We start from the raw sequence: 27,379 nt of genomic DNA, 5'->3' as shown, positions 1-27,379 counted from the left end.
TTGGGTGTTTTTTCATGTGCTTTTTGGCCATTTGTATTTCCTCTTTGGAAAAATGTATATTTAAGTCTTTTGCCCGCTTTTAATTGCATTGCTTGCTCTTTTATTGTTGAGTTGTATGATTTCTTTATATAGCATGGAAATTAAACCTTTCTGGGATATGCAGTTTCAAAACTTTTTTTCTAATAGGCTGTCTTTTCACCTTCTTCACAATGCTTAGTAGCAATGCTCCAAAATGTATTAATCAATTGCAATGAATGTACCTGACTAATGAAGGGAAAATATGGGAGGTGTGGGGAGTGGGGCATATGGGAATCCCCTATATAAATAAATAAATAAATATATATATATATATATATATATATATGTTTTTTTAAGATTTATTTCTCTTCCCTTCCCCCTCCACCCCCACCGCCCCCCACCCCCTCTGTGTCCATTTGCTGTGTGTTCTTCTCTGACCACTTCTACCCTTATCAGTGGCACCGGGAATCTGTGTTTCTTTTTTGTTGCATCATCTTGTTGTGTCAGCTCTCCGTGTATGCGGCGCCATTCTTGGGCAGGCTGTACTTTCTTTCGCGCTGGGCGGCTCTCCTTATGGGGCGCACTCCTTGCGCGTGGGGTTCCCCTACGCGGCCCAGGGTTTGAATTGCATACCTCCCATGTGGTAGGCGGACACCCTATCCATTGGGCCAATGTTTAGTGATTTTTAAAATTACTGTACATGGGGAAGTGGACTTGGCCCACTGGTTAGGGCATCCATCAACCACATGGGAGGTCCGCGGTTCAAACCCCGGGCCTCCTTGACCCGTGTGGAGCTGACCCATGCATAGTGCTGATGCGCGCAAGGAGTGCCCTGCCACGCAGGGGTGTCCCCCGCGTGGGGGAGCCCAACACGCAAGGAGTACACCCCGTAAGGAGAGCCGCCCAGCGTGAAAGAAAGTGCAGCCTGCCCAGGAATGGTGCCTCATACGCGGATTGATGACGCAACAACAACAACAGAAAAAAAACACAGATTCCCATGCGCTGACAACAGAAGCGGACAAAGAACACACAGCAAATGGACGCAGAGAGCAGGCAACTGAGGGGGGCGGGAAAGGGGAAAGAAATAAATAAAAATACATCTTAAAAAAAAAATTACTATACATGTAAAAAGAATAACTTCTTAACATAAGGTATCTATTTTAAATAATGGTACTATTTATGCTTTTAATCATATAATTAACAGTAATAAATTACAGTAGGTTGATATCATAATATTTTTTCCTTTGTGTTTAAATAGATTTTTTCTTTAAACAGGTATCCAGCACTCACAGCCTTCCAGTGATTCACTGCTTTTGGAAGTAGTAAAACAAGTAAAAGTTAGTGAAATGGAGGAAGATAAATTAGACCTTCCTGAGGAGGACATAACACCTAGAGTAAATATGTATGTATAAGTATTTTAAGGGAATTAAAATTTGTTTTGTTGATAAATGGGATTATGAAATTTTGGAAGATATTTGCTTAAAATTCTTATACTGTGTTTTCCCAAGACTCTACAGTTAATGCTAAATAACTGCTAGGCATCTATCAGTGTTAATTGGTATTAGTGAGGAAGACTTATTAGAATTTGGGTAACTTAGAACTGGACCTTGAAATTAGAAAATATTTTGAAATGAATGATAATGAAAACATGTCACATTTGTGAGATACAGCCAAAGCTGTGTTTAAATGAAAATGTACAACATTAAATGTTATCTCAAGTAAGCAGGAGGAGAGGAAATTGTAAAGATAAAACAAATTTATGAAAGAGAAAATTAAAAAATAAAGATCAATGAAAACAAAAGCTGCTTATTAAAAAACAAAAATAAACTTCTATCCAGAATGATCAGTTAAAAAGAAAGTCAATATAAGTTACCGATATCAAGAATGAAAGAAGAAATATCATTACAAATATTAAAATGATAAAAGAATACTAATAAGTTCATTCAAGTAAATTTGACAACATAAATGAAATGAACAAATTCCTTGAAAGACAAATTACCAAAGTTCCCATAAGAAGAAATAGATAACCTCAATAGCCTTCATTTTAAAATTTTGAATTTGTAGTTTAAAAACCTCCTTTAATTAAATATAAAATATATATCCATTTCCTCATCTTTCTTTGTGCTATTCATCATATATAATAGACCTTTACATGTTAAAAGCTTAATGATACAATTTTATAATTACTGTTTTTAGTTGAGTTTTTTTTTAATCAGAAAAGAGGAAAAATATACATTTATATGTTATTATATATTTGCCTATATGATTACCTTATGCTCTTTCTGTGGATTAAAATTACCATAAGGTATCCTTTCCTTTGACCCTGGAGGATTTCCTTTAGTTTTTGTTTTGTTTTGTTTTTCTGTTTTTTTGTTTTTTGAGGTACTGGGGCCAGGAATTGAACCCGGGACCTTGAATGTGGGAAGCCAGTGTTCAACCACTGAGCCACGTCAGCTGCCCTGAGTTGGTTTCTTTTCTTGTCCGCTTGTTTGGTTTTTTTTGTTGTCGTGGTTTTTTTTAGGAAGCACAAGAAACCGAACCCAGGACTTCCCATGTAGAAGGCAGGTGCTCAACTGCTTGAGCCACATCTGCTCCCCTAGTATTTCTTTTAAGGCTGGTCTGTAGCCTCAAATTGTCTTTGTTTTCTGGTGAGGTCTTTATTTTGCCCTTTTTAGTATTTAAAAATTAAGGTACACTCCTCATAAGACAAAAATTCAGCATTTTAAAGTGCACAGTTCAGGGTTTTTAAAATATATTCACTATGTTATATAACATCACCACCATCTAATTCTAGAACATTTCTTTAACCCCAAAGGAAACCCTGTACTTACCAGTAATAGTCCCAATTTCTCTCTCCCAGCACCCACTGATCTAACTTTTTGTCTCTATGGATTTACTTATTCTTGAGATTTTTCTATAAATGGAATCATAAAATATGTAATCATTTACGTTTGGTTTCTTTCACTTAGAATAATGTTTTAATGGTTTCTCTATATTGTATCAATTAGCACTTCATTCCTTTTTATGGCTGAATAATAGACCATTGTATGGATGTATTTTGTATATCCATTCATAAATTATTGGACATTTGGATTGGTTCCATTTTGGGGCTATTATGAATAATGCTGCCATGAACATTCATGTATAAGTGTTTGCTTGAACACTTCTTTATACTTCTTTGGGATATATACTTAGGAGTGAAACTATAGTGCCATATGGTAATGCTATGTTTAATTTTTTGAGGAACTGCTCAGCTGTCTTCCACAGTGACTACACAATTTAATATTCTACCAGGAATGTTTGGGGGCTCCAGTTTCTCCAGATCCTTGCCCACTTTTATTTTCCTTTTATTATTATTGTTACTATATTATTATTATTACCATTATTTTTGCTGTTGCCATCTCATTGGTTATGATATATGGTATCTCATTGTAGGTTTGATTTGCAATTCCTTAATGACTAAAGTTAGCATCTTTTCAAATGCTTATTGTCCATTTATATGTATTTTTTTTTTATAAATGTCTATTCAAATCCTTTACCCATTTTTAAATTGTTATTTATTATTGAGTTGTAAAAGTTCTTTATATGTTCTGGATAATAGACCCTTATCAGATACATGATTTGCAGATATTTTCTCGCCTTGAATGGTTGTCTTTTCACTTTCTTGATGTCCTTTGAGCTACGAAAGTTTTTAACTTTGGTGAAGTCTGATTTTCTTTTTCCCTTGGTCCCTTTGGCTTTTGGTGTCATACTTATTCTCACCTAATTTTTTCTAAGAATTTTATAGTTTTAGCTCTTACACTTATTTAGGTTTTTGATCCATTTTGTGTTAGCTTCTGTATATTCTGAGCAGTAGTGATCCAAATTCACTCCTCTGCATGTGACTGTCCAATTGTCCCTACACCATTGCCTTCATTTTTTAAAAAATTCCCACCCCCCTTGTGGCTTGCTTACTGTTTGCTCTCTGTGTCCATCCACTGTGCATTCTTCTGTATGTCTGTATATATATATATATTTTTTTTTAATTTCTCCCCCCCACCCTTGCGGGTTGCTTGTTGCCTGCTTTCTGTATCCATTTGCTGTGCACTCTTCTGCGTTTATACTTGTCTCCTTTTTTTGTTGTTGTTGTTGTGTCACCTTGTTGAATCGGCTCTCCACAGCGCCTGCGGGCGGGGTGACACTCCGTGGCGCTTGTGGTCTGGTGGCTCTCTGCAGCATGCGGGTGAGCCTGCCTTCACAAGGAGGCCCCGGACATGAACCCAGGGCCTCCCATAAGGTAGATGAGAGCCCAACGGATTGAGCCACAGCTGCTTCCCCATTGCCTTCATTTTTTTTTTTTAAAGATTTATTTTTCATTTATTTCTCTCTCCTTCCCCCCGCCCCAGTTGTCTGCTGTCTGTGTCCATTCACTGTGTGTTCTTCTGTGACCACTTCTATCCTTATCAGCAGCACCGGGAATCTGTGTTTCTTTTTGTTGCGTCATCTTGTTGTGTCAGCTCTCCGTGTGTGCGGCACCATTCTTAGGCAGGCTGCACTTTCTTTCGGGCTGGGCAGCTCTCCTTACGGGCCGCATACCTTGCACGTGGGGCTCCCCTGCGTGGCACAGCACTCCTTGTGCGCATCAGCACTGCGCGTGGGCCAGCTCCATACAGGTCAAGGAGGCTCAGGGTTTGAATCACGGACCTCCCATGTGGTAGGCGGACACCCTATCCATTGGGCCAAGTCCGCTTCTCTGCTTTCATTTTTGAATGATAGTTTTGCTGACTATAGAATGCTTGTCTAACAGTTTTTTTCTTTCTGCATTTGAATATATCATCCCAAATCTTCTATATCTCATTATTTCTGATGAGGAGTGTACTCTTCTTATTATAATTCCATTGTATATGATGAGTTTTTCTCTTGCTGCTTTCAAATTTTTCTTTTGATCTTTGACTCTCAACACCTTGGCTATGATATAGCCAGATGTGGGTATCTTCGTGTTTGTCATACTTGGAGTTAATTGAGCCTCCTGCTTATGCAGATGAAAGTTTTTCATCAAATTTGAGAAGTCATCAGCCATTATTTCTCAATTTTTTCTAGCCCTGCTCTCTCTTCTCCTTCCTTTCTCTATCTCCTGCTCTTCTCTGACTCCCATTGCACATAATGTTGTTTCATTTGATGGTGACTCAATGAGGCTCTTCTGTTCTTGATTCTTTTTCTTTGTGTTCTTCAGATTGGACAATTTTTATTCATATATCTTCAAAAGCCCTGCTTTTTTCTATTTCCAGTTCAAATATGTTGTTGAGTTCATCTGATTAATTTTTCATTTTGATTATTGTTGTTTATCAACTCCAGATTTTCCGTTAGGTTCTTTTATATATTTATATGTAAAATTATATAGGGGAGTGGATATAGCTCAGTGGTTGGAGTGGATATAGCTCAGTGGTTGAGTGCCTCCCTCCCACATATGAGGTCCCAGGTTCAATCCCTGGTACCTCCTCCCCCCCAAAAAAATTATATATATAAAATTATATCTATATAATTTTTTATCTCTTTATTGATATTCTCTATTTGACTAGTTTTTGTTGTTATAATTTACTTAGTTCTTTAAATATATAGTTTCCTTTCATTCTTTAAATGTTTATGATAGCTATTATGAAATCTTTACTAGGTAGAAAACCTGGACTTCCCCAGAGTCAGTTTCTTTTGACTGCTTTTTGTGTGTGTTTATGCCTCGTACTGCTTCTTTGCATGTCTAGTAATTTTTTGTTGAAATGTGTATATTTTCAATGCTAAATTGTAGCCACTCTAGTTGCTGATCCCTTAACTTGATGGTGGTTTTCATTACTGTATTTTTTGTTTGTGTTTGTTTACTGACTTGACAGGACTGACTCCGTGGTGTCTATTTCACCTGTTGTGTGTGTTTCTTCTGATGTATATGCTAAAGTGTTTTTTTCTTAATTTCTTTTACATTTAAGCTTGGCCTCCTAATGGTCTTCCATGGTTCAGTATAACTTTGGTTGTCTGTCAATGATAACAGGTTGTGTTTAAACCCTTTAATTCGGTAAATTAATCAGTTTGCTAATGGATCTGTGTGTGGGTTAAGGAAAACATTCAAAGTTCATGCAGTTTACATATCTGTCCTGGCTTTTACTTTCTGTGTTAATAAAGCCTCATATTCAGCCAAGGAGACCATTTTCACTTTCTTCTTAGCATGCACGCAACCCTGCATAGGCACAAGGTAGTCTGGAAGACTACCAGGGATAAGTGGGATTTTATCAAGTTTCACTTTATCTGTCTTTCCTTGAATCTCCCTATTAAATTTCTGGCTTGTCGGTTCGTGTGTAGCTCTTCCTCTGTCAGTATCTCAACGTCCAGCTAGGTGTGATTTTGGCCTTCACTTATTGTTTGCCATTCAAAGCCCCTAGGTATGGACTTCTCTAAATTCTGCTCCAAATAAAGTAAGTCCTTTCTGAAAGAAAAGTTGCCAATCCTCACAGCCTTCCTTACCGTGATAAAACTTCAATGTCATGAAGTTTTAGGAGAGGACTATATAAGCAACCCCAGGCTAAAACATCATAGTTGCCCACTATTCTTACTGAAATAATATAGATTTTCTTGAGTAAATGCATCTCAATTGGTTGTATACTTCTGATGAATTTTTAGAGTCTTTATATATTGTTTTGAGAAGAGAATTTGCCAAGCTCCTCACTTATCCATTCACTTATCCATTTCTTTCTCTGAATATTTTCAAAATCATCTTTAACTCATTAGCAGACAGTCTCTCCCTTTTCTTCTCTTTTCCAGCAATTTATCACCATTTGGACTTCAGTGGGTTTTTTTGAAGACAATAAATGTTTAGAAGTTTAATTATATAAATATATTATCCCTTTCTATTGGTAATCCTAAATTTATAATTAAATTTCAAGGATATAATTTGTTCTGAACATCAGATTATTTAATTTTAAACTACAGAGAGCAAACATTGCTTTTGGACTTATTAAATATTATAAATATTTCAACAATCTTTTTTGACATTTTCAGGATTTTTGTTTATATAATTTTTTAAAAATATTTATTTGTTTTTCTCTCCCTTTCCACATCTCACTTTTACCCTTTCTGTCTGCTCTGTGTGTCTCTTTGTTGTGTGCTTATCTTCTTTTTTAGTAGGTACTGGGAACCAAACCCAGGATCTCCTATGTGGGAGGGAGATGCCCAGTGGCTTGATCCACCTCCCCTCTGGCTTGTTGTGTCTCTCGTTGTGTTTCCTTATTGTATTTGTTCATTGTGTCATCTTGTTGCATCAGCTCACCACTCCATCCCATCATGTCAGCTTGCTATCTTGCTAATTTTTTTTAGGAGGCACCAGAAACCAAACCTGGGGCCTCCCATGTAACCAATTTATACTGAAGAACCAAATCTCTTTCTCTTATTAATTGTAAATAGCTGTCAGATTATATATTCTTTTAGATTACTCATTGCTCTATTTCATCACTGTAAATATTGGAAGTTCACATTCTTTCCAATAATTCTTAATTTCATTTAAAAAAAGTTTTGAAAGCTTAAATTAAACAGTTGTAATATTACCAGGTAGGGTGGAGATACTTCCAGAACCTCCTCATGGAAATCTATTGGAAGCTAAATTAGACTTCATCATTGTTATCCTGCAAGTGAGGCAGATGTCTGAGAATGATGGGAGTTCCTTTTCCATACTTGGCATTTAAAAGTCACCTAGGCCACCAGAATACTGTCCCATCCCAACTTCCCCTCCAACAAATGTAGATGACAGTAGTCCTCCTAATAATAGGTGACTTGGCTTTAAGTAAGGGCAGACATTAACAGCTGTTTGTATAACTTTCACTTCCATTGTCAAGGGATGGTTTGATGATACTGAAGTTTTAGTTGCTCTTGAAAACTCTCATTTTACAGTTTAAGAATTGTAATTAGTATTCTAAAATTATTTACAAAACAGTTATAATGTAATAATTTATTCACATATTAAAATATTTCCTGGGTACAATCATGTCTCAAAATACAACTAAAATGATATATGACTAGTATTGCTGTATGTTTGATCTGTTTTCTGTCAGTAGTACTAAAGATTCTATATATTTTATTTTAATGGCTCATATACAGTTAAAACAAAGTATTTTTTTAATGTAACTGAATCAATGTGTAATAAAAATATTTGGACAATATTTATGTAATTTAATTTGCAGTGGAATATTTCCTGTACGTAATTCAAGTACTCTCTCGGATACTTACTTTATAGACATTAGATTTTTGTTTGAATATGATATTTGGTGTTTCCTTTTTTTATTTCTATTGAAGTGATGAGAAAGAAGAACAGGAACAAAAAGAAAAATTGGTGTTGACAGAAGACTGTGAACTCATTACAATAATTGATGTGATTCCTGGAAGATTAGAAATCACTACTCAACACATTTACTTCTATGATGGCAGCATTGAAAAAGAAGGTGATGAGGAGTTTTGGGAAAATAATTTCTGGTTTTCAATAATTGAGTATCTAATTTATCCATCATGAATGATGAGGAGAAAAAATGAGATGGGACTGTGAAATTGTAGTTTATCATGTAAAAGGAAAGATGGAAAATCAGTATGCTATTAACTTTATAATTAAACAGTACATTGAAGGGAATGCTTTTATTTTTATTAGTATATTTCAAAAGGTTTGGCAAGAGAGAATTGATATAAGCTTAATTTATCAAATACTGCTTTAATTTTAATATATCCTTGCATGCATACTTTATCCTATAGTATTCTTACCTAATCCTTTATGTGATAACGAAAGGATTATTAAATCCAAGACACAAAAATAATACAAAAAGGGAAATTACTTCTAACATGTGTTGATGATTATTCTCTGTTCTCAATGGGGAAGGAAGTAGAACAGTTACAGAATTTCTTCATATATTTTTTATTAGAGAAGTTATAGGTTCACAGAAAAATGCATAAAATATAGAGTTCCTATAATTGTACTGTTAACTATAGTACACAGCTTATGAAAGGGTTCACTGTTTGTGTTGTACAGACCTGTTTGTTTTTTAATTTTTATTCTAGTGACATATACAAACCCTAATTAATCCACTTTTAACTGCATTCAAATATATAATTCAGTGTTCTTAATTACATCCCCAGTGTCGTGCTACCATCACCACCCTCCATTGCCAAAACTTTACAGTCAAGCCAAATAGAAAGTGTACAATTTAAGCATTAACTCCCCATTTCCTACCCCTACCCATTCCCTGATAGCCTATATTCTAGATCCTGACACTATATGTGTTTGCTTATTCTAATTATTTCATGTTTTTAATAGTTTTAAAAGAAACACAATTTAATTATCCAATAAATATAGCAAATGGTTTTTATGATATAGAAGTTGAATTCCTAAAAAACAAGACTTTGAATTCCTTTTTCCTATATGTTACTTTTGTCAGGAACTAGATCATATTTTCTACATAACATGAGTAACTTTATATAGTACCTCAGTCAGAACATTTCTTCTGTTTTCAGGAGCAGGGTTTGATTTCAAGTGGCCTCACTCTCAAGTTCGAGAGATTCATTTGCGGCGGTATAATTTAAGGAGGTCAGCCCTTGAGATTTTTCATGTCGACCAATCCAACTATTTTCTCAATTTCAAAAAAGAGGTATGTAAGATGCTACCTTTTTGAAATATCCAAAGTATTAGGTTGAAATACTTTCCCAGCTAGTGAAAGAAAAAAATATAGAACTTGGGGCTAAACAGTATGTGAATTTTTGTTGGGGTTTGTTTGTTTAGGTATTGGGAGGGTGATGTTTGTCCGTTTATAAATATATTTATATTTACTATATGTAGGTAAAGATCATTCAGTAGAATTGAATGTCAGTCAATATATGCCTCATCTTATCCAATTGTGACATAATATGCAATGTATATAATATGACTGGATTTGTGAAAATACGTTGGGCTCAAATTCAATAATAATGGAGCCTCTATTTCTTTTAGGAATACAGTAAATCCTTAAATATTTTAATTGGTTAAGGGCACAGGCTCTAAAGCCAGATTACCTGGATGTATATACCAGCTCTACCATTAGCTGTATAACCTTGGGCAGGTTACTTAGATTACTTGTACCTAACCTTCCCTCCTTCTGTCATTCACTCAGGGTCAGACTAGCATCATGGTCTAACAGCTGTCTCCACCTTACCTGGATCCCTCCTCAATTTTCTCTCACAGGCATCTTCCCTAATAAAATCCTTACAAATAAAACCTGTCTTGGCATCTGCTTTTTTGAGGGTTCAGATTAATACAGGACAATAACTAAGTTTCTTTTCATCTGTGGGACCCAGTTCAGATACTTTAAGAGCATTTTTCTGTTGTTTTAAAAGGATACCTTTTTACTTTGAAAAATAGATTTCCCTCAAAGGAAAAATATAAAGCACATCTTTTATGTAAAGCTATGTTATTTAATTAAACCAAATCTGCTCCTGCTGAATACTGTACATTTGAATAACTTTATAATTTTTAAAATACATTTGTGTATAGTATCTAGTCTTCACAACAACCCTCATAATAGAGAAGACAAATTCAATTCCTTTTTTTTTTTAATAGATGGGGAAAACTCAGGTTCAAAGGTGAATTTTCTTACTTTAAATCCATGCACCTGAATAATTCACACTTTAAGGATAGAGATTATGTTTATTCTACATATGAGACTAGTAAATTAAAAAATTTTCCTTCCAAGATGATTAGTAAGTAGCAGAACTAAATTTGGACTAGACTGAGCTAATTTTCTGACTTGAAACCTAATGATTTTCCTTTATCCACTATAGTACTTTCTCAAAAAATATGTGACTTGACTTCACCAAGGCTAGTATAGTAGAGAAGGTAAAACCATAATCCACCATTTATATGATATGTCAAGAACAGGTAAATCCTCTTTCCTCGACCTCAATAGAATAGCCAAGGAGGTTTATACCCTATCAGTCAGAGACTGCTGCCCTAACCAGCAGGAAGTAACTACAGAAGAATGACCATCAGCCCTCAGCACCCCTTAAGAATAAGGGTGTGAACTTGCTGACGGGGGCGTTGAGCAGGTTAGTACAGGGAAATGAGGAAAAGATGAGCCACAACATAGCTGACAGACAACGTGGCGATGAGACCCTGACCTTGAGGTCCCAGTTAACGCTTTCCAGGACCTCCCTTTGGCCCTGGGTATTCCAAACAGTCCTCACCATTGGCCCCCAATAACATTAGGGTAACTAATAACAGCTGGGGCCCCTCCCCTTAGCATTAGCAAGGGGAGAAATAATGAATAATTATTAATATTACACAAGCCAGAGCTCGCTCTCTGCCAAGAGGAGCCCTCACCAAATCCCTGTGCATAGTTCTGTCTTTGTCTCCCATCTCTCAGCAAACTCTGTTCTTTCCCCCCATTTCTCAATAAATTCTTCCTGGCCAACAACAAAAAAAAGATAAATCCATAGAAAAATTGTAGATTAGTGGTTGCCAGGGTATGAGAAGGAAGGGGATTTGGGGAGTAACTACTAATGGGTACAAGGTTTCTTTTTGGGATGATGAAAATGTTCTAAAATTAGGTAGTGGTGGTGATTGCATAAGTATGCGAATATACTGAAAAACACTAAGTTGTATACTTTAAAAAGGTGAATTTTATGGTATGTGAATTACAGCTTAATAAAGCTGTTAAAAAACAATCTATGTCTTGATCTATTTTTAAACTATAAAATGCTGTTTTTTATAGGCTAGAAACAAAGTATATAGCAGATTATTGTCACTTCATTCTCCAAATACTTATGGATCCAGATCACCGCAGGAATTATTCAAAACATCAGGATTGACACAGGTAAGAAATTTTAACATACACTATTAGGGGGTTGTTTTTATATCTGAAGTCTTCTGCTTTAAAGTAAAACTCCTGATTATTTTATTATTATAACTACTGTTCCATTTGAGTTGATCTTTTGAATTATATTCTTTTAGTTTTCCTTTCTTTCCCTCATATACACAGTGTCTACCCAACCTGTATTATTCAGTACATGGGCATTTCTTAAAGATTCTTCTTCCTTAATAATTTTCTCTTTTAAACAAATAATACATGGAGGGTTTTTTTCTTAATAATAAAAATAATTCACGTATAAGCTGAAAAACAGGAAAATATAAAATGTACCATGGATAAAAAGCAAACAAAATAGTGGATTCTTTTGCCAGCCAAAGCTAATCAGTGCTCTCATGTCTTTTATCATCACCTATATCCCAACATCTCTTGGATTTGTACTGCCAAAATCCAAGTGAAGTCTATTGCTTTTGTTTTTTGTTTTTTTTTTTCCAGTACTGTTATAGTCTTCTACTAATAGCCCAGCTCTCTCTTTCCTCCTAGATGTGTATTAATCTTTCTTGTGTTGCTTTTACTCTAAATTCGTCAGTAATTCTTTCCTATTGCCTGAGAAATAAGCTTTATTTAATAAAGTACTTTCCCTGTTGCCTATAGAATAAACTTCATTCACTAAAGTACTGATGCCATAACTTGGCATTTAAGAAAATAGAAAATTATATTTGGGCTTTCTGCAAAATATGTATATAGATACTTGTTTCTCACTATTCTCATAGGTGTACAGTTTGCTTAAGGTGAGTGTTCTGTATAGAGTAATTAACTTTATATAAAATTCTGTATGGAGTAATTAGCTAACTATAATGAGATGATTAAAAGAACATAATGACAATCTCTTTCTTCCATACATTTCTATCTAATGTAGTAAAACCCCATCTACCATGGCTTTCATAAAGGTGGGTTTCTAAAGTTACACTAATGTTTCTTTAAACTTTTTAGATTGTTTTAATATATTATTAGTTGAAGTTTTTAAAAATGCACTTATTGGGAAGCAGCTATGTGCAGTTTTTAAAAATGCATTTACTGGGAAGCAGCTATGTCTCAATCAGTCTACCATATGGGAGGCCCTGGGTTCGCATTCCAGGGCCTCCTTGTGAAGGCAAGCTGGCCCATGTGCTGCAGAAAGCTGAGGCAGCAAGATGACACAACAAAGGGAGACGAGCAGATACAGAAAAAAAAAAAAAATGTGCAGTGAATGGACACAGAAGAGAGAGCAAAGAATGTAACAAGCCGCAAGGGGGGTATATATAAATAAATAAAATATTTTTTAAAAAATGCATTTATTATGGAAATTTCAATTTATTACATAGCAGGGAAGTGGACGTGGCCCAGTGGTTAGGGCGTCCGTCTACCACATGGGAGGTCCGCGGTTCAAACCCCGGGCCTCCTTGACCCGTGTGGAGCTGGCCCATGTGCAGTGCTGATACACGCAAGGAGTGCCCTGCCACGCAGGGGTGTCCCCCTCATAGGGGAGCCCCACGTGCAAGGAGTGCACCCCGTAAGGAGAGCCGCCCAGCGCGAAAAAAGTGTGGAGCTGGCCCATGCGCAGTGCTGATGTGCAACAAGGAGTGCTGTACCACGCAGGGGTGTCCCCGCATAGGGGAGCCCCACGCGCAAGGAGTGTGCCCCGTAAGGAGAGCCGCCCAGCGCAAAAGAAAGTACAGCCTGCCCAAGAATGGCACCACACACACACAGAGCTGACACAACAAGATGATGCAACAAAAAGAAACACAGATTCCCATGCTGCTGACAACAGCAGGAGTGGACAAATAAGAACACGCAGCAAATAGACACAGAGAACAGACAACTGGGGTGGGGGAGAGAGGAGAGAAATAAATAAATAAAATAATCTTTTTTAAAAAATGTATTAGAGAACATTTTCAAAATTGAACAGTTATAGAATTAATATTTTTAAATTATTCAAATAAAAGTATATCTTTAACTCCAGAAAAGACTTAATTCTTATGACGATCTTGTGGACTATAGTGTAAGATTTATGTTGACCTTTCAGTTCCATTTCTAGACCCCAGTTTTTTAAAAGGAAATGAATTTAGGAAATGTGTATTGATTTATCTCCCTGTTAAGGCTTTTGAAAATTTTAGCTCCATTCTTTTTAACGTGAAGATGATTGAGATAGTGGAAACAAAAGATTGTCTTAGTATTGTCAGTAGTAGTTGCTAAAATAGATAGATTATTTTATTTGGATTTTGCTCTTTTTTGTGCTTTCTAGAAATGGGTGAACAGAGAGATATCAAATTTTGACTACCTCATTCAAATAAATACAATGGCAGGACGAACCTATAATGACCTTGCACAGTATCCTGTGGTAAGTTTTATATAAATCTCATACATATGGAATTGCCGTTCAGTTTTATAATACACAAAAATATCTGCATGATGCTTAAACGACTCTTTGCTTTTAAATATATATATAAATTGCTTTTGTCTACTATTTTTGACTTTCCTGTTTTGAATAAGTATATACACATGAAGAGTAATTAACAATAAAAGTCTTTTTTCGTTCACTTAATTGAAAATATTGCACGGAAATTATAGAAAATAAAGCTTTGGTTATTAAAGAGTTAAACGTTTGCACCTGGAAAAAGGTATATCTAAATAGTATTCCTTTTTGTCTTTAGATAAACATATCTTATTAGATATGGGGATATTAGCTTCTCTAGGAAGGAATGTCTAAATTGTAAATTGTGATTCTTTTAGTTTCCCTGGATTTTACAAGATTATACTTCAGAAGAGTTGGATCTGAACAACCCAGATGTATTTCGAGATCTTTCCAAACCAATTGGAGTAGTTAATGATAAAAATGCCAAAGCCATGAGAGAAAAGTAAGTGCCTTTTACCCGTTTTGAAATGCCCTATTGCCTGTTGGAATTGTATGGATATCTATTATGGCAGACCATATGTTATTTTTTTGAATGCATAATTACTTTCAATAGTCGAAAGTCTGATAATTGCTTCACTAAGTTTTCTTGAAAATGTTTCAGTTGCCCTTCTAACATCTTAATTGTAATTATGTTTATTCCCTTTCCTCACCAACTTTAAATTATTATTCAATTTCTTTTCACCTTGTAATAAATATGTGCTAAAAGGTAATAAATTCTTGAAATTTTCCTTCCCAGGTATTTGAGATTTTCACAACCTACTAATCTAACATGTGAAAATAACCATTTGATATAATAGTGTTGGTAATATAAAATTAATCAACAACAATGTGAATAAAGAAAAAAATTTTAAAAGAATAAAGAGCAATGATAGAAAATTTTCATTTTAATAAGGAAAGGAAATTTTTATAGTTCTTTTTATTTATGATCCTCCCTTTAAGCATCTTTAATTTTTTTTTCAATGTAAGCTACTGACAGGCAGAAGAATAATCTGGCTTTAATTTCCCTTTTTCTCCATGGAAACTTGTAGTGGACTTGTCAGCTATGACTTCTAATAATGACAAAGAAATATTTTGCAAACTACCTTCTTTCTAGATTTCAGAGTAGATGATGCATTATTCATTTTTTTCTTTGCAAATCTATCCCAGGAATTTTTATTATATTTAATAAATAATTTATCAGTTCAACAGTAGAATTTTGTTTGTGTATGTATTTCCCTACTGCCATAGTCAAACTTGTTTTCTGACTATTACACCCTCAAAATTTTTTTTCTTGGACATTGTTCCATAGAAAATACTTATATAAATAACTTATATTTTTGGTAACCAAAGAAATTTTAAGTTAATTAAATTTTAAGTATTATTTTATATAGATATAAATAACTTTGACCTGAAAACCATTTTATTCCCCGAATATTAATGATTATCTTTAGATTATTAACCATTCACTTCCATAATCTTTGAGTAGTTTTTCCAATTTTTTTTTCATAACCTTGGCCACAAAAGGATGCCTAATTATCACATTGCTTGTAATAGCAGAAAAATGGAAACAGTCTGAATGTCCAAAAGAAATAAATGGTAGTACATCCATGCAGTTTCAATACCATGTACCTGTTGAAAATAGATTATTCAATCATTTGGAAAGATGTTCATGAAAAATTGTTATATGAAAAAATATTTTTCTTACATACAGACCTTTTGTATTAAAAAAAATTTGAGTATTTATTTATGTATTGGGGAGGGACAGATATTCACCAAAATGTTAATAGTAATTATCTTCAGGAAGTAGAACTATAGTTGATTTTAAATTTCTTCTTAGTTCTTTATGTTTTCTCATTTTTCTAAAGTGAACATGAATTATTTTGAAATACAGAACTGTTCCAGAACCCAGTATTAACAATATTTCATTGTCCAGAAGTATTAATGAATAAATTTTTTTTTATTAAGATGGTATGATACAAATATATAGTTTGATAATGAAACATAAGAACTTACTTTTTTAAAAGTTTTCAGCAGTACAATACAAACTTAGGTTTGTATTTAATTTTACTGTTGGTGGTTATAAAACTTTAGTTTCTCTTTTTAGATATGAAAATTTTGAGGATCCTATGGGAACTATTGATAAGTTTCATTATGGTACTCACTATTCCAATTCTGCGGGGGTCATGCACTACCTTATTCGTACAGAACCATTCACCACCCTCCACATCCAACTTCAGAGTGGAAGGTATGATTTGGGTAAATAAGATATTGTCTTGTTTAGTTAGTTTTGAAAACTGTTTGCCGTCATGTCATGTACAACAGGGCCAGGTCTCTCTCTCTCTCTCTTTTTTTTTTTTTTAGTCCGCCTCCCTCCCTTGCAGCTTTGCTTGCTGTCTGCTCTCTATGTCCATTCTCTGTGCGTTCTTCTGTGTGTATTTATTTTTATTTATTTAAGCCTTGCGGCTTGCTTGTTATCAGCTCTCTGTGTCCATTCACTGCTGGTGCTCTTCTGTGTTTTTACTTGTCTCCCTTTTTGTTTGTTTGTTTGTTGCATCACCTTGATGAGTCAGCTCTCCGCAGCCCTCCCAGACAGGGCGGCACTCTGAGGTGCTTGTGGGGCTGGGTGGCACTCCGCAGCGCTTGTGAGCCAGCAGCTCTCCCCAGCATGCCAGCGAGCCTGCCTTCACAAGGAGGCCCCAGGACGTGAACCCAGGACCTCCCATATGGTAGATGGGAGCCCAACTGATTGAGCCACAGCCGCTTCCTGAGGGCCATGTCTTTTTTAAATCTCCTCAAGTAGGCTTTGGTTCATATCAAAGCCTATACATAAAGATAGACTATGCCAAACTAGTTTGAGAATAGGTTACTCAAACTGACTTAAGCAAATGTCTTAAGGAGAATTCCTTTTTTCTTTTCTCCCAGTGTACCTTGGTTATTCTTACTGATTTCAGCGACCTTTCAGAGATTTAGAGTTAGTTCTGATTAAGAGGTAAATCCAAAACATCTACAGGAGATTCAACCGTAACCATTGCCTAAAAATATTGATTTAGAAAGAGGGACTCTTGAAATATTAGCAACAGCACAAACAGGTCTATGATACTATTTTATTTACATATAACCTGTATTACAAACTTACCTATTTTTCACATTTTCTTAATAATCCTAAAGAAACAAACTTCTCCATGAATCTTCTTTTCCTCAATGTATCCTCCAAGTGGCTCCCTACTTATTCACATTTTGTCTCCATGTTGCTTTATTCTTTTTTTTTTTAAGATTTATTTTTTATTTATTTCTCTCCCCTTCCCCCCTGTTGTCTGCTCTGTGTGTCCATTTGCTGTGTGTTCTTCTGTGTCCACTTGCATTCTTGTCATGCAGCTCTGGGAAACTCGCTTTTTTTTGTTGTGTCATCTTGCTGTGTCAACTCTCTGTGTGTGGTGCCACTCCTGGGCGGGCTGAGCTTTTTTTTTTCACGCAGGGTGGCTCTCCTTTCAGGGCACACTCCTCACGTAGGGGCTACCCTACGCAGGGGACACAGCACTCCCTTGTATGTGGCAGCACTGCGCATGGTCCAGCTCACCACATGGGTCAGGAGAACCCTGGGTATCAAACCCTGGACCCTCCATATGGTAGGTTATGCTCTTAATCAGTTGAGCAACAACCGCTTCCCTGCTTTATTCTTTAACTGTACCATGTTGCCTTCCCCAAGAAGCTTATGTAAACATCACTTATTTTACTCTCATTTTCCTTTAAATTTCTATTTCTCATGATTATCATGGGTCTTTTATCCCTGCCTCAAATACAACACACCTTGTCTTCAAAGAGGCTCTGTCTCTAAGGTCACTATAAATCCCCAAATATTACATATATCACAATTTCATGCACTTTCCTCACCTTAAGGTACAGTAATGTATAACAGGGTCTTTTCAGGTTTTAATGATTTCATGAATAAATGAATAAATTCAAAAATAGGTTCTGTTTGTGCTTCAGAGGACACCATCAAAAAAGTGAAAAAGATAACCAATGTAAAGAGAGAATATATTTGCAAATCATATATCTGATAAGGGACTTGTATCTAGAATATCTAAAGAACTCTTACCATTCACTAATAAAAAGACAACCCAATTTAAAAATGGATAAAGGATCTGAATGGACAATTCTCTGAAGAAGATATGCAGATGTCAAATAATATATAAGGGAAACGGACTTTGGCCCAGTGGTTAGGGCGTCCGTCTACCATATGGGAGGTCCGCGGTTCAAACCCCGGGCCTCCTTGACCCGTGTGGAGCTGGCCATGCGCAGTGCTGATGCGCGCAAGGAGTGCCGTGCCACGCAAGGGTGTCCCCCGTGTGGGGGAGCCCCACGCGCAGAGTGCGCCCATGAGGAAAGCCGCCCAGCGTGAAAAGAAAGTGCAGCCTGCCCAGGAATGGCGCCGCCCACACGTCCCGTGCCTCTGACGACAACAGAAGCGGACAAAGAAACAAGACGCAGCAAATAGACACCAAGAACAGACAACCAGGGGAGGGGGGGAAATTAAATAAATAAATAAATCTTTTAAAAAAAAATATATATATATATAAAAAGATGCTCGATATCACTAGCCACCAAGGAAACATAAAACCACAATGAGGGGAAATAGATGTAGCTCAAGCGATTGAGCTCCTGCCTACCACACGGAAGGTCCCATGTTCGGTTCCTGGTGCCTCCTAAAGACAACAAACAAGACAGCAACCCAGTGCAGTGAGCTGAGGCAACAAGATGACACGACAAGAGACACAAGGAGGGAAACATAATGAGAGCCCAACAAAGCGATTAAGTGCCTCCCTCCCACATGGGAGGCCTCAGGTTCGGTTCCCGGTACCTCCTAAAAAAAGGAAGATGAACAAACACAGCAAGTGCAAACAACTGGGGGGTAGGGAGAAATAAATAGAATAGCCAAAAAGTAGAAACAACCCAAATGTCTATCAACTAATCAATGAATAAATAAAATGTGGCATAGCCATACGATGGAATAAGTACTGATAACATGCTACAACATGGATGAACCTTGAAAACATATGCTAAATGAAAGAAGTCACTCACAAAGAATTACATATTATATGATTCCATTTACATGAAATATCCAGGGTGGGAAATCTGTAGAGGCAGAAAGTAGATTAGGGAAACGGGTATGACTCAACCAATTGGGCTCCCATCTAGTATATGGGCAGTCCAGGGTTTGATTCCCAGGGCTTCCTGGTGGGGGCGAGCTGGCCCACACGGAGTGCCAGCCCACACAGGAATGCAGCCCCGTGCAGGAGTAGGTGGGAATGCTGTCCAGCATGGGAAAGCTGCCCCATGCAGGAGTGCCGGCTGACATGGAGAGCTGGCACAGCAGGATGACAGAACAGGAGACACAGAGGAGAGAAAATGGAAGGACATAGCAGACCAGGGAGCTGAGATGGTGCAAGAGAGTAATCACCTCTCTCCCTTTCCGGAAGGTCCTAGGATCAGTTCCCAGAGCCGCCTATTCAGAGTACAAGCAGACATGGAGGAATGTACAGTGAATGGACACAGAGCAGATGGGAGGGTGGGGTGGGAATAAATAAATTTTAAAAAAGAAGACTAGCTTAAAAAAAATGTAGATTAGTGGTTGCCAGGGGGTATGAGGGTGTGGTGAATGAGGAGTGACTACTAGGGCAAAAGGTTTCTTTTGGGGGTTATGAAAATTCTAAAATAGATTGTGGGGGTGGTTGCACAATTTTGTGAATATGCTAAAAAACATTGAATTGTACACTTCACATAGATGAATTATATGGTGTGTGGATTATATCTCAATAAAACTGTTAAAAAAAAAAGATTCTGCCACTATAAAACTACCTTTTTTTGAGTGTGGATATGCCACCATTAGGTTTTGGACATCATCCATTCTATCATCTGTAATTCAAAGTTCTGTTGAGTAATATAAAATGATCAACTCTACCTCAGACTGAGATTAGTAAGCATAAAAAAGAGTCAGGTTGTTGAGGAAGTCAAAGACAAACATCTCTCAGCCCTCCCCTTCCTTTTTACCTCTTGCTTGTTTGTGTGCAGGTATTTGCTCTGTTGCCATTTGTGATTGTTTGCATGCAGGTATCTGGTATGTGTCTATTTCCCAAGAGACCAAAGGCAACTAGGAGAGCCAGGAGAGCCATTAAATATTAACCAATCTCAGCTGTTTGCCAGGGCACAAAGTTGCTCATTGGTCGAGCTTCCTCCTCCTGGCATGTATCAAAGCTCAGCACTTAGTCAGTGCAGGTGTCTTGCATCGAGATGCCTGTGGAGCTGCTGAGTAGTTGGTCTCCCCAGGGGACCAGCCCAAAGTAGGGTGATCTTTTCCCCTGCTATTTGGACCCTTCGTGCTGTGCAAGCAATAAAGTGGTCATTTGCTAGGAGCCTCTGTTGTGCCTCAGGCAGTGTTCCCATGATGTACCATATAGCAACTTGTACCACAGTCATCAGTGTCACTTTAGTTCATAGAGTGTGACCTTGCCTTTTCAGACTCAAGGCTATCATTTACTAAATAAATCCAGGGAAGCAATATATAAAGAAATGAAACAGGGGTTTGTCCTTTGTATGATTAGGAGAAGCATAATAAAATTGTGTCTTGATCACTGACCTTATTCCATCTATTATGGGTGCTGTCTATGAAAGAACTTTAAAATAAAAATAATCATATAATCAAATAAAATACAAAAACTTAATCCATAGAGCTGTTTCCATCTGATTTTGGCCAGAACAGTTTGTGGAGATGTTTATGTGTCAAGGAGTAAATTAGTAGCATTCCTATACTTCTATTAACTAAATAGATTAATAGTATAATACTTGGAGTAGTTACTAACTGAAATAGATTTTACTAAACAAAAGCCTTGCTGTTTTGAGAAATCTCTCTAAGATTATATTAAATGTGATTACTTGAAGTTTTTCTCCAGTGTGATTTGATTTTCAAATTTTTATAAATAACATCATCCTACTGATTTATATGAAAGGATTTAGTTTCTCTTTTTTAGGAGGTACCAGGGTTTAAATACCTAGGACCTCGTACATGCTAAGCAGGCACTCAACCACCGAGCTATACCCACTCCACAGGATTTAGTTTCTGACGACAAAGTATTAAAGGTAGGCCATCATAATAAATAGAGCAAATTGTGTTTTTAGACATTAATGAGGAAGATTAAGAAAAGAGAAGCCTCAATCACTAGGAAACCTAAAGGGAATCATTGCCATCTTTCACTATTCTCTACCAATCTCCACATGCAGGTTTGACTGCGCAGATCGACAGTTCCATTCCATTCCTGCTACCTGGCAAGCTTTAATGGATAATCCATATGATGTGAAGGAGCTTATTCCTGAATTCTTCTATTTCCCAGAATTTTTGGAAAATCAAAATCGTAAGAAATGGGGGATTAAGTATTTGACTCAACAGGTCCCAACAAAGGAGCCTAGAAAATGTCTTTCCAGATATTTTTGCAATGTCCTACAGGTTGTTTAAGGTTCACATTTAATATGTACTACTCAGTGACAAGGTCCAGGTACAGTCTTACCTTCCAGGTTACTGCTATGAAAACTAAGATAAATGAGTCAAAATTGAATTAATAAGAATTTATTAAAGTATTTATTAGAGAAGCAAAAATTGCCATGTGCTATTTCAGTCATATAGCCATTTAGATGAAAACTCTGAAAGGTAAAGATTTAGACCAGGTCCATAGGCCTATATTTTATAAATAAAGTCTTATTGGAACACAACCAGCCCATTTATTTATGTATTGTCTGATTGCTTTCACAGTAAAACTGCAGATTTGAGTAGTTGCAGCAGAGGTCATATGGTTCATAAAGCCAAAAATATTTAATCTCTGATCCTTTATAGAAAAAGTTTGCTGGCCCCTGATTTAAGAGAAGAGGCAAAAGTGAAAATAATGATGAGGTATAAATCATTAAAATATTTGGAAATTCATACTATGTTTTGAAGTAGAACCATCCTTAAAAATACCCAAGTACTTTTTCCATGAGATACTTTTAGATTTGTTTCTAAGTACAAATAAGGAAATTGGCGAGATTATCACTACTGGTATTCTTTAGAGATAGTCCAAAGTGTCAAAGGGCTATTACCAACTTCTTTTTCCTCCCTTAGTAGATAATATTAGTGTTTAACCCTTGGCTTAGTAGAATTATTTGTCATGCTGGACAGAGACATATCCAGGGCTTGGCCTCACTTTGATTATTCACTCTGAGACATGCTGTTTAGAGGCAGGGAATCTGATTTTCACTGTAAGGCCCTCAGAATTGGTGACCTTCAGAAAATCAGATAAATCTGTTGACTTAATCTTATTCTATACTCTTAGTCAACCATTAGACTGGGGTTTCTTAAAGCAAGTCACCTGGGATAGGCTGTGTGAACAGATTAGATTTGAATGCAGAGTTTTAAGTACTCCTAGCATGACAATTTACAACAGTGTATTCACCAGAGCCAGTTGCTGTTTTGGCACTACTTTCCTACTTGCCATCAATTCTTATTATACATTGCCTCTTTGTTTGAGACAAACGTGGTAGGAGAAAGCAAAGTGTATCAGTTGGAATGCCTTTAGGAGCAGATATTAATAATAGCAACTCAAAATTGTGCAAACAAGGAAATTGTAGTCTTTTCCATAATAAAAAACCCTAAGGTATGGTATTTTCATCATCAAGGTCAAGTTCTTTCTATATAGACACACCTCAGAGGTATTGCAGGTTCAATTCCAGACTACTGCAATGAAGTATTCCAATATTGCAATAAAGTGAGTCACACGAATTTTTGGTTTCCCAATGCATGTAAAAGTTATGTTTATACTATACTGTAGTCTGTTAAGTGTGCAGTTGGTTTATGTGTAAATGAAAGTATAATTAAAATGTGTGACAGAGACCCAAAGTGAGCACATGCTGTTGGAAAAATGGCACCAATAGACTTGCTCAACGCAGGGTTGCCACAAACCTTCAATTTGTAAAAACCGCAGTATCTGTGAAGTTCAGTAAAGCAATGCGCAATAAAACGAGGTATGCCTGTATTGCCATTCTGTCATTCTAAGTGCTTTGGCTTTGTCCTTGACTAGTTCTTCTCATGGTTGCAAATGACTAAAGCAGGTCTAGGCATCATAGGCATACAACTGTCTGAGAAAGAAGTGGGACTGTTAATTCATCTTATCCTTTGATAAGAGGAAGAAAACCGTTCTCATAACCTCCCTTCCTTATCTAGAGCTGGGTTATATATTAATCTCTAAACTAATCACCTGCAATTACTGCGATTGGCTTTGACTAATCAGAGTTAAAGGGCAGGGGGTGGACACTGAAATCAAGGCTCTGCTAGCAAATACAGAGGAATGGGCAATGACAATACCTGTTAATACAGTGGCTAGGCTAACATAGAGCCAAAGACCCTCTGTATCCTGCCATTCTATAACCTTTAAACCTCTCTCCAACTTGAGACACCCTGGTGTTTAAGTCAACTTCTTTTATGAAGGTCTTTTGTGTTAACACCTTTTCCCCCACAGTGTATGTGTAAGAAAACATTATCTTTGGGGAAATTTTTTCAAAATGCTGTGTCATAACTATATATGAGAGGTCTCTCTTATGTCAGTACCTCCTTTTAATAGTGGTATACAAATATGTTATTCTTCCATAAGATAAACATAATTTTTCCAATGAATGAGTTTAAGGTATCAGTCACACTTAAATTAACTATCTGTGGGACTGTACTATTTGTTTCTAATTTAAGAAGAATACTAAATATTGCATTTTTGCTTATTAAGATGAGGATCATAGTATTAGTTTTTCCCACTTTTCTCAATAAATAATAATCTGATTTACCTTGTAATAATTAATATGAAACTTTTCATTTATATTTTATATCAACTGAATAAATCAACTGCATTCTGAAAGATAATTATTTTTTGTTCTCTCTGCTTTTTACCCTGTTTTTTTCCCCCTATTTTTGTTGTTGTTGTTGTTGTTGAATAAATTTTGTCCAGAAGAGAAACTTATTCTCACCTTTCTAAAAGTGAGAATAAACTGAAGAAGGAAAAAAACCTTCTTTTGGCTCAGGAATAGACCCTCATTTGTATTTGTTTTATTTGATTTATTTAGATGTAAAATGACCTAAAATTATTTTATTCATTATATTTTATATGTTTTAGAATTTAATTTGGGTCGTCTACAACTTTCCAAAGAACTAGTAAATGATGTCATTCTCCCCAAATGGGCAAAATCAGCTGAGGATTTCATCTATAAACATAGGAAAGCTCTGGTAAGATTTTTATCTCTAGTTATTAGATAGATTAACAAGATAAAGATGTGTTTGCCAGAGATTGGATAAAGTGTACCTGATTGTTAATTATTCATTTTTCTAGATTTTTTAGGAATCTGTTATAGTATATATGTTGTTTCAGAAAGTAGAATATGATCCATTTATTTTGAGGATATGAATCTTCTGATATAGTGAAAGAGTAGATTATAGCCTCATGAATATATGGCAAAATACTCAGTATCTTCTTTTCTATGACATGTCTACCTATTGTGTATGAAACCATTTCAGTCACCAAGCTGGTATGGTTTGATCTTTTGCAGTTCCCACATTTATTTCAAACAAAGATAAGTTTATTTTTATTTTTTCTGAAGGATTTCACTGTTTCTAATCTTAATTGCCACTTAAAAATGATTAAATTTTATCTAAATTTCCCAGTTGGATTAAAGGATTAGTGAGTGTTAGCTTAACATCATACTATTGTTTTATTGCAAATAATATTGATGGCTCCAAATTTTTCCTACAATAGCCCACTTAGTTGTCTATAAAAAAGTGAACTGTTGCATATTCTGAAACTAATTAGGCAAATACTTGGCAACATTCCTTGTCTTTAGTACATAGTGTATTAGCCAAAAGGGGTGCTGTTGCAAAGTACCAGAAATCAGTTGGCTTTTATAAAGGGTTATTATTTAGGGTAGAAGCTTACAGTTTCCAGGCCCTAAAGAGTCCAACTCAAGGTACCATAAGAGGTACTTTCTCACCAAAGTCTGTTGCCACATGTTGATGCAAGATGGCAGGCGATATCTGCGAGTGTTCAGCCTTCCTATTTTCTCTTAAGTCTCCATGGTTCCAGCTTCTTCCAATTTCAGATGTAGGCTGGCATAAGGCTTGTCTCTCTTCCCAGAGTTTGTCTCTTTCTGGGCTCAGCTGCTCTGTTCTCTTTATAAAGTCAGCTGTAAACTATGAGGTGAATATCTCATCTCTTTCCAGTGCTCCAGCAGCAAAACTTAAGTTCTCTCCTCTGGTTTGGCTTTTGGAGCTCTTTTGCTGTGTTTTTCTCTGTGTATCTACATGCATGTGAGAATATGTTTTATCAGCCCACCAAGGGAGCTGGGACTCAACACTGAGTTGTACTCTAATGAGTAGTTGAATCGAAGCACTAATCTTAACATAATTTAATCAGACATCTCTGCTGAATCTAATACAGTCAAAGGGTTATCACACCCAGAGGAATAAACCAGTTTACAAAGCATCTCGATTTCTGGAATTCATAAATAATCTCAAACTGCCACACATTGTTTGTCAATTTAGATTGTAACATTTGTAAGCAGTAACTCTTTGCATGAAAAAAGGAATTGGAAAAAATAAAACAAATCCGAAAAATAAACTGTTAGCCAACAAGGAGCTTCTCAGGTGATTTTCTTCTATGTTATCTATAACAGACAGTAGGGTAGAGGATTTTAAGAAGACATACTTTCTTACTCCTTATTAATAAGATGTTGGAAGTGTGTGTTTCTGTTGTATATTGCTGTGTAACAAACTATCCTAAAATTTAGTGGCTTAAACTAGAGCCATTTTATTGTCTCTCACAGTTCTGTAAGCTGACTGGTCTCAAATCAGCAATTCTTCTGCTGGTCCAACTAGAGTTTTTCTGATGAGGTTACAGTCATATGGCAGCTAGTTTGGAGTCATCTGGAAGCTGCATAGAGTCTGGGATGGCTGGACTTCTCTCCCTCTCCATGCAGCCTCAAGATTTTATCTCTGTGTGGTTTCTCCAGCTGAGTACTCATACTTACTACTTATTTCAGTAGCTCAGAGATCACCAAAGTACCAATGTAGAAGCTTTACTGCCTTCTTAAGTCTTAGAAACTGTCAGAACATCACTTCTGCCTCCTTGTAATGTTAATTAGTCAGAGGATCGGTGCAGATTCAAGGGGAGGGAATAAGCTCCACCTCTCAGTAGGCAGAGAGAATTTGCAGCCATCTTTAATTTACTACACAGTCTACTGTCAGGCCACAAATTATTTACATTCTTCCTATATGCAAAATATACTCCTTCCTCTCAGAACCACCAAAAATGTCATCCCATTAAGTCAGAGATTGGCAGCCTTTTTCTATAAAGGACCAAAAAGTAAATATTTTTGACTCTGTAAGCCATAATGTTTGTATCACAGCTGCTCAGTTCTGCCACTGTAGTGGGAAAGCAAATGGGCATGGCTATGGTCTGCTAATCAACAAATCTGGCAGCAGTTTACTAATGCTTGCATTAAGGTATTAGGCCTGAAGTACAGGATCTTGTCATCTAAATCAAGTTCATGTGTGTTTGAGATTCCTCAGGTATGGCTCCTCTTGGAGCTAACAGTCTTAAAGAGGCAAGTTATCTGTGTCCTATGTAACAACAATAAGACAAGGACAGGAGAACTACAATTTAGACACTCCCATTCATAAGAGGGAGTGAAATAAGAGGCACAGAAGTCCCTGGTTTATAGCAGTTATGAATTCCAGCGGGACATATCCTCACTTTCATGATCAGGACCCAGTCCTACTCCTTAGGAAAAGGTCTTTATACTTCTTGGTTCTATCTTGGACTCTTGGCTTCCCCTTTGAGTCATCTTTCCTTTTCCATAAAGAAGACCATTGTTTACAAATTATCTTTTTCAGCCTTTTTTCTCACCTTTGTAAGTTGGAAGCCAAAGTTCTCTCTTCTTTTTTGAGCAGTCTTTATCCCTTTCAGTCTAACCTGATACATTTTCTTTTAAAACTTTGTGTTTCTTATATAACAATTATAAATGAACTCCATTTGAC

General features: G+C 36.3%; 1 protein-coding gene across 2 annotated transcripts in view; it reads left to right on the top strand.

Moving 5' to 3' along the window:
• NBEAL1 (neurobeachin like 1) overlaps positions 1-27,379 on the top strand; it is a 254,607-nt gene that overhangs the window by 184,568 nt on the left and 42,660 nt on the right. For both annotated transcript variants that reach the window (XM_058300345.2, XM_058300344.2), the window contains 9 exons: positions 1,294-1,420; positions 8,329-8,474; positions 9,532-9,665; positions 11,760-11,861; positions 14,137-14,232; positions 14,625-14,749; positions 16,391-16,531; positions 21,562-21,692; positions 24,468-24,577. In XM_058300345.2, coding sequence (XP_058156328.1) covers positions 1,294-1,420; positions 8,329-8,474; positions 9,532-9,665; positions 11,760-11,861; positions 14,137-14,232; positions 14,625-14,749; positions 16,391-16,531; positions 21,562-21,692; positions 24,468-24,577 — 1,112 coding nt within the window. The remainder of the gene's footprint in view (positions 1-1,293; positions 1,421-8,328; positions 8,475-9,531; positions 9,666-11,759; positions 11,862-14,136; positions 14,233-14,624; positions 14,750-16,390; positions 16,532-21,561; positions 21,693-24,467; positions 24,578-27,379) is intronic.

This window comes from Dasypus novemcinctus, chromosome 7 (assembly GCF_030445035.2).
Source record: "Dasypus novemcinctus isolate mDasNov1 chromosome 7, mDasNov1.1.hap2, whole genome shotgun sequence".
Taxonomy (NCBI): domain Eukaryota; kingdom Metazoa; phylum Chordata; class Mammalia; order Cingulata; family Dasypodidae; genus Dasypus; species Dasypus novemcinctus.
This window is presented reverse-complemented; position numbering and strand designations above follow the sequence as displayed.